The sequence below is a fragment of the Hibiscus syriacus genome, unplaced genomic scaffold (assembly GCF_006381635.1).
Source record: "Hibiscus syriacus cultivar Baekdansim isolate YM2019G1 unplaced genomic scaffold, ASM638163v2 tig00000340_pilon, whole genome shotgun sequence".
Classification (NCBI taxonomy): Eukaryota; Viridiplantae; Streptophyta; class Magnoliopsida; order Malvales; family Malvaceae; genus Hibiscus; species Hibiscus syriacus.
This window is the reverse complement of record NW_024061783.1, coordinates 13,837,128-13,852,369: the sequence shown is the minus strand read 5'-3', so window position 1 is coordinate 13,852,369 and position 15,242 is coordinate 13,837,128. Positions and strand designations below refer to the sequence as shown.

Here is a 15,242-nt window from a genome sequence, read left to right as displayed (position 1 = left end):
TCCTGGCAGGAACGACAGGGAACTGAAATGGTTCTGGCAACCGCCCAAGATGAGGATATAGGAATGCCTGGTGCTGGTCGACGCAAAGGCTCTATTCGAAGTTCAGAACACCATCGCTTTCGTCAAAAGTTAGTTAGGCTTTGGAATGTAGGAAATGGCATTGGCAGACAAGTACACGAATCGTTGGCTGTTTCTAACGCTGTTGAACTATTTAAGCTTGTTTTTTTGAGCATATCTACAGCACCACAATTTCCAAATTATCTCTCAGAAACCTTGCATCGTTATTCAGAGCATGATCTATTTGCAGCTTTTAGCTATCTTAGAGATAGAAAAATTATGGTAAATATCAATTTGTAATTTCTATATTTTTTTTGTTATAGCAGTCTGTGCAAGTTACATAGAGATAGAGGTCTTATTGTTTTGCGCTTAGTAAGGAGCGTATTTCTTAATCTTATGAAATAAGATGCATTAGGATTAAATAAAGATCTACACTCAGCACTTTTTCTGAAGTTCCTTTTCATTTCAGTCAATCTTATGGATTTGAGAAGACATCCTTCAAGCCTTTGTGATTGGTTTTTGTCAACTTCAGACCGTTCTTGAATTTCTCGAGAGCTATTTTTCATTTTAACAGAATCTGATGATGTTCACGAAAACATCTTCGGAGTCTTAATAGTTGGCTTTTGGGGCCCATTCTCTCTTTAACTTTATAACACTCCATCTCCTGCCTTTACCTTAAAGCAGTAAAGGGATGGGTGGGTCGTACTTTATATCTTATTAATCAAGTTAAACAGTGTCATATTAGTCTGCTGTTTTCTGGTCTTTATTTGGTGGAAACTCCGTTATCGTAATTCAACTTCGTCTTACATTCCCTTGGTCACTGTACGAGCTCCTTGAAGTCTCATCTTCTCTCTAATGTACTGCTATCCATTCAAATTTCTCTCATTTACCTGTATTTTCTGACTCTCTATTTTCTTCAACTTTTGGCAGATTGGTGGTACTTGCGGTCAACCTTTTGTACTTTCTCAACAATTCTTGCACAGTATTTCCAAGTCTCCATTTCCTTGCAATACAGGCAAGAGAGCAGCTAATTTTTCTGCTTGGATTCGTGAAAGAGAAGAACTTATGGAAGGGGGAATTAATCTGACTGCAGATTTGCAATGTGGTGATATTTTCCATTTGTTTTATCTGGTTTTTTCTGGTGAACTTTCTCTTTCCCCATGCTTACCAGATGAAGGTGTTGGAGAAGCTGAAGACTTGAGAAGCTTTAAACGTAGAGCTGAGGATAATGAATTATGTGATGCAGATAAGGCTAAGAAATTAAAATCCATTGCAGAAGGAGAATTTGTTTCACGACGAGAAAAGGGCTTTCCTGGAATCATGGTATCCGTGTATTGCACAACATTTCCAACAGCCACTGCTTTAGAATTGTTCAAGGATGCAGAGACATTAAATCCTGAGCTTTTGAATGATGAAAGTTCAACTAATTTGGACCATATAAAGGAAATGCTCGAGTTCAATAGTAATGTCACCGTAGCATCGAAGTCTAGCGATTCACCTTGGGAAGATATGGCTAGTTACACTGAGCATCTGTTGTCAGATCCTTCTGATGAAGGACAAGGTGATCACTTTGATCCTGAGATCATCAAGGCTGTTTGCTCTGAAATTCAGAAGGCTGGGGACCAAGGTTTAAGCATAGAAGATGTTTATAGTCTTGTCAAATTGCCAGGTATTTCTTTTGTCATTGTTGTACTTGTGGCTCATCTTTATACTTACGAAAGAGGATATATGCATGTAACTTTCAGTTCATTGATGAGATGTTCCTCTTGCAGGAGAAAAGACACCTGAAATTATCATTGATACGCTCCAAGCATTTGGACGAGCTATCAAGGTTGTTACACCATTGGAATATAAATTGTGTATTAGTATGTAATATTTTTCTCAAACATGAATTCCCTGTGTCGCTTCTGGCCGGTAGTTGCAAGGAAGAGGTTATTGTGGAATGTGTTAAATTATTAGTAGTCATGTTCCAGCATTGACAGTAGAAAATGTTAAAACAAATCGGCAATGGGGCATCAATGACTGCATCTTTGAGACATTTGCTAGCACCAATACATCTTGAGAATTGTTAATTGGCTGGTTTTAAGTAGCCCTTGGACTATGGAACAAAGATTTATCCTGGATACCTACACTAAGGTATTGATGGTAATCGTCAAAAATCACAAAAAATGTGATACAATGAGATAAAATGCAATAGCAGTGAAGACTCAGGGAATGAGTTACCTGATCTTGATGGTCCTAGCAAACCCTCTCATTCTGACATTCTGAATTCTTTAATTTGGATAGAATGCAATAGAAACTAAGACACAAGGAATGGGTTATATTGATCTTAATGGTCCTAGCTAACCATTTCATTCTGGCATTCTGAATTCTTTAATTTGGAATGAACCGCATTTCCCCATGTAGGATTCAAACCTACAACCAGTCAATTGTATTGTTTTGTTTCAGAGGATCCATGGGAAGAGAGCATCTCAGACTGGAGCAATGGGGATGTTCAGCTACAGCAGGAAGGTCATGTGGGTTTTCAGGAGATGTCAGACACACAAAATAGGGTAGAGGAATGGGTTCAAGGTTCCAAACAAGGAAAAAACACAGAAATCGAGGGGGTTTGATTTTTTGCTTAAATTAAAAAAAATAGCAGAAGTTGTCTGCACCCAGCAGCAAAAGTCAAAAGGTTTTAAGGAAGGGAGAGAAGATGAGAGTAGGGGGGATGTTTCCGTTGGGCATGACATAGTTGACTGTGATAATGGGCTTCGGAAAGGCCTGGTGAGACAAGTGTTGGGTGGGTTGGATCAAGAGAATGGTGGAATAACCAGGGGGTGTCACATTTCCACTGCAGATATTATTGAGGAGCAGTCTCGGGCTCCTCTGCAATGTGAGCCTTTATTGGTGTCTCAGCAAAGAATTCCTGGAAACAGTGGGGCTGGAAGCAAAGTGAGAAGAGGCTCATGTAACCGTGTTTATTCGAGGTCAAGGAGGGGAGCAAAGAGCTGTGTAGGTACAAGTTCAGATTGTATTTATTCAAGGGTGGTTGCTGGAGGGGCCGAGGCACTTGAGTGCTGGAATGTTAGGGGGGAATTTAGAGGGGGAAAACAAAATTTTATGGAAAGAACAGTAACACTGGATAAGGAGAGAGAAGTAAATGGGAGTAATTAAGGGGTAGTGATTTGTAAGGTTATAGATTGATATAGATGTCAAATTGGAAAGTTTGTCTTGGAATGTACGAGGTCTAGGTAGGAGGGTCAAAGCTAGAGCAGTTAGGAGGTGTGTTGAAGAGAAGAAGCCTACAATCTTATTTATCCAAGAATTGAAATTAGAGTTAGTTAGTCCTTCATTATTGCGAAAAATGGGCGTGAAATTATTGACAGGTTCGGCAATATCTTCTGTTGAAGGTACTACTGGAGGCTTAATTACTTTGTGGAACGAAATGCATGTGATGTTAAGGAAGAGGTAATTCACAGCAGATTCTTGACAGTAAGAGGAATTACTGAAGAGTTCTCAGGGTCTTGTTGGTTTATAAATGTGTATGGACCGAGCGTGAATTCTGAAAAAGAGATTTTTTTAGGGAGTTGCTTTCTTTTTTGGAAAATGCAGACTGCCCAGTGTCTTGGAGGGGATTTTAATGTTCTGTCAGGAGAAGAGAAGGTAGGTGGTGAAGTTAATTTGGTTTCAATGAATGTTTTTAGACACTTTGTGAGCAGTGCTAATTTGGTAGATTTACCTTTAGCAGGAGGTAGATTTACATGGTGTAATAACAGGAATGTCCCAATCTATGAGAGATTAGATCGATTTCTTGTGGATCAGAAATTTTTGTTATTCTTCCCAATGATAACCCAACATCTTCAAACAAGGTCTATTTCGGATCATAATTTGATTATGCTGGAAAAGAGGGGTTTGAATTGGGGTCCTAAACCATTCAAGCTGTTCAACTATGTCATGGAGGAAGAGGGGTTTAGTAAGATGATGGAGGATGAACTTTTTAAGTTGTGTAAAGTAGAGAAGAAAAATCCAATTTCCAGTGTGCTTAAAGGGGTGCAAAAAGCTGTGAAGAGATGGTCTAATAAGAGTTACCTAGAACTTCCTGGAAAAATTAGCAGTTTAGAAAAAGAAATTTAGAAGTTGGAGATTGATTTGCAGCAAGGATTACCTGTGGTGTCTATGAAGCAACTAGTTGAGGCAAAAAAACAACTGTGGGACCTTTATAAAATTGAAGTCGATCTGATTACAAAAATAGAGAGTGAAGTGGAGTTTGGAAGGGGACAATAACACAAGATTTTTTCATCAATTTGCTGGAGGCAGAGGTAGGAGGAACTGTATAAAGTCCCTCAAAGTGGGGAATGAAATCACCTCAGATCCTTGTAGGATTAAATCATCAGTGGTGGAATTTTATAAGGATCTGTTTATACAAAAAAAAAACACTGGAGGCAGAAGATTTGGACTTGGAATTTCTAAAATTATCGAACGAGCAAAGAATGGCTCTTGAAAGGCCATTTTCTGAAGAAGAAATCTGGGAAGTAATTGCCAATTCGGACAACAACAAAGTGCCCGGACCTGATGGGTTAAACTTAGGGTTTTTTAAGAAATTCTAGCCAAGTTTGAAAGAAGTTAAGTTGTTTTTTAAGGAGTTTTATGAGGGGAAGGAATGGGATAAGGAAATTAATCACTCTTTCATTTCTCTTATTCCTAAGAAGGTGAATCCGGAGGGATTAGAATATTTTAGTCCTATTAGCCTTGGAGGTTGTTATAAAAAAATTCAAAGGTTTATGAATTAATGAAGTTATAAGTCCTCTCAATTTGCTTTTATCCTGGGGAGACACATTATGGATTGCTCCTTGATTGCAAATGAAGGCATTGACTTTTGGAGGAAGAGAGGTTTGAAGGGGGTGGTCTTCAAGGTGGATTTTAAGAGAGCTTATGACTCGGTAGATTGGGAGATTTTGATGAAAATAATGAGTAACATGGGGTTTGGAGTTAGATGGTGCTCTTGGATATACAAATGTGTGTCAACTGCTTCCATTTTGGTCCTAGTAAACGGGAATCCAACGGAGAAAATTCACCCTTCAAGAGGACTAAGGCAGGGTTGTTCGTTATCTCCGATGCTGTTTAATTTGGGAGGGGAATTGTTGCATTTGCTGTTGGCAAAAACAGTGGATAAGGGGTTGTTTTCAGGTTTTGAGCTAAGTTCTCATGATCGCTCATTCATGCTATCACATTTACAATTCGCGGATGATCTAATAATTTTCAGTAAGGCAACTATTCGTGACTTGTTGAATGTTAGAAGGGTTTTGGTGATTTTTGAATTATTGGTGGGGTTGAAGTTAAACTTAACTAAGAGCAGAATATTTGGAGTTAATGTGGAGGAGGAGGTTCTAGATGCTTGGGCAAAGGAAATAGGATGTTCAAAGGGTTCTTTTCCTTCGGAGTACCTAGGGTTACCGTTGGGGGCAAAGAGGAACTCTTTTGCCTTATGGGAATTTGTTGTGCAGAAATTCTACAGCACCTTAGCTGGATGAAGGTTAAATCCTTATTGTTGGCTGGAAGGGCTGTTTTGGTGAAATCCGTTTTGTGCTCTCTCCCCATTTATTTCCTATCTATTTTTCAGATACCAATTACTGTTTTCAACAAGTTAAATTCGATTATGGCAGCTTTTCTATGGGGAGGCTTTGCAGAAAAGAACATTCATTGGTTGAATTGGAAGTTGGTGATCAAGCCAAAGAAATTGGGAGGTTTGGGGATTCCGAATTTGGCGCTTTTGAACAGGGCTTTAATGGGGAAATGGGTTTGGAAATTTGCATCAGAGAAGAGCTCCTGGTGGAAGAAAGTTATGTGCAGTGTGAATAATTTGGATCCAAACTCTATGATGATTGGGAACAATTGCACAGCTAAAATGTCTTGGATATGGAGAGGTGTTGCAAATAATTTCTTTTCAACTGATGAATTTGGGGACTGCCTTAGGAAAAACATGTGTTTAAAAGCTGGAAATGGAGAATTAGTGGAGTTTTGGAATGATATATGGTTCCTTTAAAGGAGAGATTTCCGAGACTTTTTGCATTGTAGAATAACAAAAAGGGTAAGGTGGTAGAATTTAGGATAAACAGTAATTCCGGTTCGGTTTGGGATGTACAAATGAGAAGGAATTTGGTGGATTGGGAGGTTGAGCAATGGTTGCAGCTTATTTCCTTGTTGAACAGCACAACTATTTCATTATTGGAGGAAGATTGTTGGATATGGCTAGGAAATGGGGAGGGTTATTTTTCAGCTAAATTGTGTATCACAAAATTTTATGATCAGGAGCTCAATGATGGAGAAGAGGGTATTTGGGATAGGCATGTTTGGACAGGGGTTGCTCCTCCACGCGTAGAAGCGTTTGTTTGGCAAATTGCACATCAAAGAGTTGCAGTTAAGGAGGAACTGTTGAAAAGGGGAGTGACTGGGATTGATGATCCTTTATGTCCGCTGTGTGGGAAGTGTGAGGAGTCAATTTCACATCTGTTTTTGCATTGTGAGGTGGTTTGGATTCTGTGGTCTCGATTTTTTAGGGACTGGAACATTTCTTTTGTGGTTCCTAAGAAGCTGTTAGACTTTCTAGTGACGTGGGATGATTTATTTCCGACATCTACTATTTGGAAATTCATTCCAAGGGCGGCGGTGTGGTTGGTTTGGAAATGCAGAAACGAGATTATTTTCCAGAAAAGGAAGGTGGATTCTGCAATGTTCTTTCTGTCTAGATTCAGAACTGCTTCTTGGTTTGGGGTGAGATTTAAGGATGTTAAAGTCCCTTTTGATTCTCTAGTTGGAGACCTAAAACTGGCAGATTCTAGAGGATTTCAGAAAAAAAAAGTGTTCTCCTACTAAGTGGGTACCTCCTCCAGAAGGTTTCTTTAAACTTAATGTTGATGGGGCAATGGCTAAAGGATGGGAAAAAGGTGGAATAGGTGGTTTGATTAGGGATGACAGGGGTCTGTTACTTGGTTCATTCTTAGAAAAAATTAGAGGCGGTCCTCCTATTTTTGCAGAGCTAATGGCGATCAAAAGAGGTTTGACTCATTGAAGAAATAGGTTCTTCTCCAAGACAGAGGATTATCTTGGAATCGGACTCGACAACAGCTCTGAAGTGGATTAAAAATCCAGATTTGTGTACCCCTTTATTCCAGGCCATGGTTAGAGGTGTAGCATCTTATGTGGAAGAAAAGGGCATCATTTCAAGACATATTTTGAGAGCGGCTAACTGGGAAGTGGATCAGTTAGCAAAAATTGGTATAGGTTGATCTAGTGGTAATGTGGTGTGGTTCTTAAGTTGCTGTGCTTAGTCAGTTTTTTTAGGGTTCTGGATTTACTGCTGCAGTATGTGTTATGTTTTTAAGTCTTATGTTACAAGCAGTCTATGATTAGGAATTGGTTGTACGTTATGATTCAGATTAATAAAATTCAGAGGCACTCTTTTCCTCCTTCCTATGTCCTTCATGTTACTGATATAACATGTAGGATATGAAGAGGGTTTTTAATGAGGCCTATCTTCTATCAAAAAAAAAATTGTATTGTTTTTTGTAATAGTGGTATTTTTTAGGAAGGAGGAGACGAGAGCACTGCTTGGTAGTTTATACTCTCTTCAAAGCACTAGACAATTTCTTAACTTCATTACCAAATTCTTGTGCATTGATGTTGTGATCACTTTCATACAGGTCAATGCTTATGACTCTGTTCGCGTTGTCGATGCTTTATACTACTCCAAGTATTTTCTTTCCACAGTTTCTTGTTTCCATCAAGATCTTAAACCGTCTTTGTCAATAACATGCCAAGAAAAGGATGGTGGCAACTTAATCCTTCAGCAAGAAAATCTGAGTCTTGAGTCTGCAATGTTATCGGGGAGCGGTGATGCGCACAAAGTTACCATTCTTAATCTTCCTGAAGACCATCCTTTAGCTTCCAATGAAATTCCTACTAGCAATGCAAATGAAACCTGCATGTATGGTAAAGTTGGTTTATCAAAAGGGAATGATGGGGGGATGATTTATAAGCCTTTTTCAGGTGAACGATTGGTGCCTATATTGCCTTGGGTGAATGCAGATGGGACCATCAACAAGTCTGTCTACAATGGACTTGTACGCCGTGTTCTTGGTACTGTGATGCAAAATCCTGGGATATTGGAGGTACTGGCTTTTCTGTGCATATTAATTTAATGTCATGATTTTTTGAAGGCAAATGATGAACAATAATTTCTTACTTTGAAGTGATATGATCTTTTAGAACTGTTTTCCTTTAACTTAACCAAAAAAAAAAAACTACCTTTTTAACACTGTTAGCAACCTGTTGTAATGCATAACAACTTAGGAACCTTTTGCTTATCATGAATTCAGTTAGTTTTTTTGAAAAAAAGATTAAATTTTAGCATTCAGTTTCTGGAGAAAAACTGGTCTTAATTAAGTTTTAACAGTTTATTTCCCAGTTTTTTTATTTTCTTAAGGGCTTTCAACTTTGTTTTTTTGCAAGTGTGTTCTCCCACATTTCTTTAATTTTAGCTTTCTTGTGGTACGAGTTGAGCTTCTTCACCAATAGTCAATTGGTTTTAGGTTGGATACTTAACATACCGTAGGTTCTTCAGTTCTATAATACCCTGTATGAGGTTTTCTACATGCTGGCACCTGTTGTCCTACACATGAGGAAGTCTTTAAATGGTTTTATGTCATACCGTAGGTTCTGTTCTATTAGTACCCTGTATGAGGTTTTCAACATGCTGACACCTGTTGTGTTACACGAGGAAGTCTTCAATTGGTGTTATGCCATACCTCCCGAGTCTTGGGTTTTCTGTGGTCTTGTATTCAAGTTGACTCTCCACCTGTCAATTGGTTAAAGTCGTATGCTTATCAATTCTTTTGAGTGTAGTTATGAAGTCTTCGGACAATTTCAAAAATTAAATAACAAAACTTGGAATCAAACTGAAATGAATGGTTTTTACTGTTGTTGAATTGAAGTCAAACCTGAGATTAAGATTAAAAGGTTCAATTTGTTTGTGTTTTCTCCATTTTTTAATTTTCCCATATTTTGGACAACCCTTCTTCTGGGAAGTTTGCCCATTGCTTTGGTGATTTGTGCAAATGGAGTTGGCTTTCTCATGGTGGGGTGTTAACAACGAATGTGTTTTTCTATCATATGCATTTCTGACTTCTATTTTGTTCTTTTCTTCAATCATTGAACCAGGAGGATATCATCCGCCGGATGGATGTACTAAATCCCCAGGTATGCTGTTATATTTTTCTTCTCGAGGTTGAAGGTGGAATCTTGTATTCCATTATATAGAATGCCTTGCATCAACCCTGAGAGCTAAGATGGGAAAATGGATAATTGATGCTCATCATATAGTAAATGAATTAGGTTTTTGGACAAATATTTTGCACGGTTAGACTTGATTTTTTTCTGCCAACTTGCAATCATGGTAGTTCCAATATGGATTTAGAACTCTCTTGTTTTTGTGAGACCTGATTTTACTTTGTCATGGTGGCGAAGTAAGCTCTTAGGGGGTATACTTACCCCCATCCCCAACGCTCACACAAACAAAAAGGTTTAACAATATGAGAAAATAGCCAAAATTTATATCAAACATGTATCGAGTCCACGATATTTTGGTATGCAGACAACCAGTAATATTTGCCTTATTAATATGCTTGTCTGACATGAAAGCGTAAATTTTTAATGCACATCTCTTAACTTTCTGTAGAGTTGTAGAAAGCTGCTGGAATTGATGATATTGGATAGACACCTCGTCGTGAAGAAGATGCTTCAAACGACAGGTACCGGTCCTCCTGCCCTTTTGGCAACCCTACTTGGGAGTAGCTGTAGAGAATCAACGTTGGTATGCCGCAGACATTTCTTTGCAAGCCCTACAAGTACCTTCTTTTTGTAAGAATGTTGAAACTGGTTTCTGTAAATAAACACCATAGATCCCATAGGCAGCATTGGTTAGAATCTGAATTTTTTCTTTGCTCGTCATTGTGTCGACGCAACGATGATTTGAAGTTATCACCATGGATGTGATGCATGATTATGAACTGAATAGTGCAAGGCAAAGATGTATGTTGTATGGGAATTTGTATTATGTACATTTATCTGCAACATAATATAATAACTATCCCCATTTGCTTAATATTCTTCAATTGAGAATTTGAATGTTGTGGAGGGTTAATTTAGTCTCTGTAATGTGGGAAGAAATGAAATAAAAGGAAAATAATTATTTATACTATAGCCCTAGACTCAATAAATTGGTATCGGTGAACAAAACTTGATTTGACTCTAAAATTAATTTTTTTGACTCAAACTGACTTGACTTGTAATTTTACAAATATGACTTGACTAAAAAAATTAAAATTTAAGTCGAGATATAAAATAGAATTTAAATAATTTAAATATAACTCGTATATAACTTAGAAGTTTTAGTAATTAATAGATTGATTTTTAAATTTGAGTTGAGATGATCAACTTTATATGATATTTGTATATCATATGAAATACATATCTATTGTATGTCATAAAAATCTATCTAAATTGGAATTAAATAATATCATAATATTAGACATTAAATTTAGAATAATTTGGCTTGAAAAGATTTTGATTATATTTAAGCTATAAAAAAAAGATTTGTTTTAATTCGAATAACTCAAAATTATTTTATTCGATTCGATCAAACGTTGACCCATTTATATCCATAATGTAAGCCAATAACTCGCAACCTTTACTCACTAATTTCATAGTTATAAGCCGAGATCACATTTGAGAGGTAGTCCGATTTTTTTTCAACTACTAATTCCTTTGAACCATATGACCTTTGAAGAATCATCCGCTGTAACTGACAATTCCCTAGGGAATGTCTCATGAAAGGCGGGTTAATATACGGCTAATATACGGCGTTACCGGATACATTAAAAGATATTTAACAAATTCGGTTTAGCGCTACCGGAAATGTTGTCCAATAATAATGTAGTAGGTCTAAGTCATGAAGAAATATTAAAAAATTGTGCAATCGGCAAACTTAACTTGTCGGTTTGTGTCGATCCAAATTAAAAATGTGTCGATCCAAAACGATATAACAGGTAAAACTATGACAAAACCAGTATTGAAATGATAAAACCGGTAAAGCGCTACCGGATACATTTAAAGTGTCGGTACTTTAATATAAGGATCGACACTTCGTGAATTTAAAAGAGAAGCAGTTTTAAGTCCTATAAAGTGTCGATACTTTTAAAAAATGTATCGATCTACAACGATATACCAGGTAAAAATATGATAAAACCGGTAAGAAAATGATAAAACCGGTAAAACTTTACCGGATATATTGAAAGTGTCGATACTTTATATAAGGATCGACACTTTGTGAATTTAAAAGAGAAGCAGTTTTAGCGCCTATAATGTGTCGATACTTTAAAAAAATATATCGATCCACAACGATATAACAGGTAAAAATAGGATAAAACAGGTATCAAAATGATAAAACCGGTAAAATGATACCGGATATATTGAAAGTGTCGATACTTTCGTAAGTACGTGTAATAAATTATCGACACTTTCAAAGAAATAGGTAATTATCCTTTCGAAAGTATCGACACCTGACATAAAAGTATCGACACTTTTGTATTTGTATCGATTAAATATAAATAACATATCCGATGAAAATATAAGCTAAATATCCTCTGAAAATAGATAGAACGGACGAGTTTTTGAAATCGAAGCGTAATTGTTGTTGCATTTCAGAAGGCGTTTCTAAAGCGAAGTTTGTTTGTTTGTTGCTGCAGTCGAATCAAAAAGTATGTTGTCGAAACCCTAATTTTTTATTATTATTACAGTAATCGTAATAGGGTTTTTATGTATTGTTTGGGGTTTTGGAGTAAAGAAGCATTTGAGACCGATTGCAGGTAGAAAGTGATATTCAAGGAAAAATATAAATGTCGATATTTTTATTAAATATTATAGGTAGAAAATGATATATTATAGGTTGTATAAATGTGCCGACACATTTTGGTGTGGCCATTCAAATTCTTTTGAAGAAAACCGTTTTACCACAAGAGTAGTTATCTATATTTGTATATTGAATAAAGTGTATGTAACAAAATAATTTGATTTGCGTAAACTGATATATGAAGGAAAAATGGAGTCAATGGGTTGGAAAATTGTTGGTGGAGCAGATGACTTTGAAATTGAGGCCGAGACTCGAAAGCAACCAAAGGGTGGATATATGTACTTCTAGTAAGTATCAATGTCTTTTTGTTATTATTGTTGAAATGGTAATTGGATTAAAGTATCGATAAACTTTAAATTGATTACAAATTTTAAATGTTGACAGTATGGCCGAATGCAAAAGGATGAAGGAAGATGGCGCACAGAGCGGTTCGATATGTAAAATGAAATTGACATTGAGTAGTATTTAGTGTTAATGTATTGATTAAGAAACGTTTATGTTTAATATTAGGTGACAAAAGATGTGAGGTCCAAATGGAATTCAATGAGTGATGCTGAAAAGGAACCTTACATCACACAGTCAAGGAATGATAGTAAAGAATACAAAGAACGGAGGAAAGCACATGAAAATAAGGTATTCATTAAACTTGTAAATACGTTCATACAAAATATATAAGAACTATAACATTATATATTGTTAAAAAATGTAGGAAGTGTCGACAAGATGCAGCATTAAAAGGGTGAATTTATTAATTAAACACCTTAAGGAGAAGGGTCAGTTGAATGTGCTGGGAGAAATAGGTTTTGGATCGTTGGTAGGAGTAAGGGATCGACCTATTCGGAGAGAATTGTGTCGATCCTTGATGGCGCAATTTGATGTCAGACAATGTATTGCTAAGTATGGTGATTTTTCATTTCCTCTCGGGATCCCATGTGCTGCAGCCGTATTGGGGGTAGAAAATGAAGGCAAAAGTGTTGTAGAAGTCTGTAAGAGTAAGGACTGGAAAGCACTTGCCTCCAAATATGGTTTGAAGCATAAGGTGACATATGCTGAAATTGAAGAGGAAATAAAAAGTGGATCTTACGTTGGGGATGAGCTGAAGGCCAGAGTTCTATTATACCTTATCGGTATCTTTCTTTGTCCAACGGGTAATACGTCAACGAACAAGGAACATATGAAGCTCATTTGTGATGAAGGCTTGAAGGGTGAATTCAATTGGGCTGAATATATCCATTCGATATTGATTGAATCAATAATCACCTTTAAAAAGGGCAGCCAGAGATACCTCAAAGGGTGCATAGCAATCTTAGAGGTAAATGAGTTGAAGAACTTTTTTTGTGTTTTTATATAAAAATATAAATTTTATTATAAATGCAGGTTGCACTGTTCGATTTTTGGTCGGGCTGTGAGGCAGTGCCGGCTTATGAAAGAACCGGAGTGGCACGCATCCGTGCATGGGGGAAGGAAGAGGTGGTTAGAGTGATGGTGAAGTTGAAGTTGGATAGAGCGAAGAAGCAAGAAAGGGTAATAAATGTAATTAAATAATATTAAGAATATAATCAATGTCTTAATATTGTAATTTAATTTTGAAGGTTATTGGCAAGGATGTAGAGGAGGCAGAGGAGAAGAAAGGAGGGATGGTTGTTTTGGGGGATGACGGTGAGGGAAAACATAGTAACTTCGACATTTTGATGTCTGAATTGGCTGATATCAAAAAAATCCAATTTGATATCATGCAAAGACAATCAAGAGTCGAAGAGAAACTTGATAGAGTCGAAGAGAAACTTGAGAGAGTCGAAGATACACTTGAGAGGCATAAGGGGGTAGTGGAAGGAAAAATAGATGGAGTGGTGAAAGAAGTAGAGGTGTTGAGGGGTGAAGTGGTGAAAGAAGTTGGGGTGTTAAGGGGTGATATTAAGATGGTGACGGGTGAAAAATTTGAGGGAGTGGTGAAGGAGGTTGTGGAATTTAGGAGTGAACTTACGGGGGTGAAGGGGGGTGGTTGATAAATACTTGGATGAAGGAGATCAATTGAAGGGTGAAATAAAAGAGATGAAGAGCTGTGTAGAAAAAAAATACGATGAACTGAAAAAATATGAAGAAGAAAAGAGGGAGGAGGAAGAAGAAGAGATGGAAGAAATGAGGAGGAAGGAAGTCGATGTCATTTATACACCGGAGAGTGTTATAGCAGCAGATTTGGATTCGGAATGTCCTGCACCCTAGAAGAAGAAGCAGAAGGTAAGTTGAATAAAAGAAAACTTAATTTGATTTTTATTATGTTGTTGTGACAAAAATTTGTATGCAAAATTGTAGGTTGAAAAAGTGGATATTCCAAGCGGAATTGATGACATCGAAGCTGCAATTTGTGATTATTTATGGAATAGTGAGTTAGAATCGGAGTAAGTGAAATATATTGCTTTGTGAGTTATATTTAAATATTTCATGACAACATATTAATCCTAATGATTCATACAGATATTCTGTAATCTCAATGGGAAATCAATTCGCTAGTGTATACGACGTTGCAACGTTGAAGCCTACGGAATGGGTTAGTCGTGTGGTAAGTAGAAAGTAGAAAATGTTAAAACTTATTGAATATGTTCTGATTGTGTAATTAATTTTGTTAGGTTATTGATTTGCTCGCCTGGACAGTATGCTACGATTCTCAGAAGTCACTCCGGAGGATTGGCTATCTTCCATACCACTTAGCGGTGAGTTAAATTAATAAATGGAGATAAGTAGTGTTATAGACGGTAAATTAATAATGTTTGTTGCGTAATTGCAGCAACAGGCGTTGGATGCCAACAGCAAAGAAAGTGTTGAGAGTATTGCTACCTTCTGGGGTCCCATATTGAATAACTATGTGAAATTCACCGACTGTGAGAAGGTAAGACACCATACCAATTGCAAATGATGTTTTCGGATATAGAATGTTGAATTTTATCAAATTGGGTGTGAAATTTGTTGCAGATCATGATCACAATAAACTACCATAATTCACATTGGTATATGTTGGTGTTGGATATGGTAGATCGTGTTGCAACAATATATGATAGTATGTTTACAACTGAAGCAGCTAAACAGAGAGAGAAGGATGCTAAGAGATTGGTATGTATGTATGTATGTATGAAATGACATTATGTAAATTATAATGCATAATTTTTTTGGATCATAACTTCTTCTATTTTAATGCAGATTAAAATATTAGATTCTTATAATAAGAAACACATTTGGGTTG

The 15,242-nt window shown here is 36.8% G+C and overlaps 1 protein-coding gene across 4 annotated transcripts in view; it reads left to right on the top strand.

Moving 5' to 3' along the window:
* Positions 1 to 10,016, top strand: part of LOC120204817 — a 35,359-nt gene extending 25,343 nt beyond the window's left edge. For 2 of the 4 annotated variants that reach the window (XM_039204849.1, XM_039204837.1), the window contains exons 12-17: positions 10 to 339; positions 988 to 1,726; positions 1,830 to 1,888; positions 7,740 to 8,207; positions 9,256 to 9,294; positions 9,773 to 10,016. In XM_039204849.1, the coding sequence (XP_039060780.1) occupies positions 10 to 339; positions 988 to 1,726; positions 1,830 to 1,888; positions 7,740 to 8,207; positions 9,256 to 9,294; positions 9,773 to 9,958 (1,821 nt within the window). In that variant the 3' untranslated portion in view covers positions 9,959 to 10,016. Of the gene's footprint in view, positions 1 to 6; positions 340 to 987; positions 1,727 to 1,829; positions 1,889 to 7,739; positions 8,208 to 9,255; positions 9,295 to 9,772 lie in introns of all 4 variants that reach the window. The other 2 variants (XM_039204844.1, XM_039204831.1) reach the window with 1 other exon arrangement.
* The last annotated feature ends 5,226 nt before the right edge of the window (positions 10,017 to 15,242 follow it).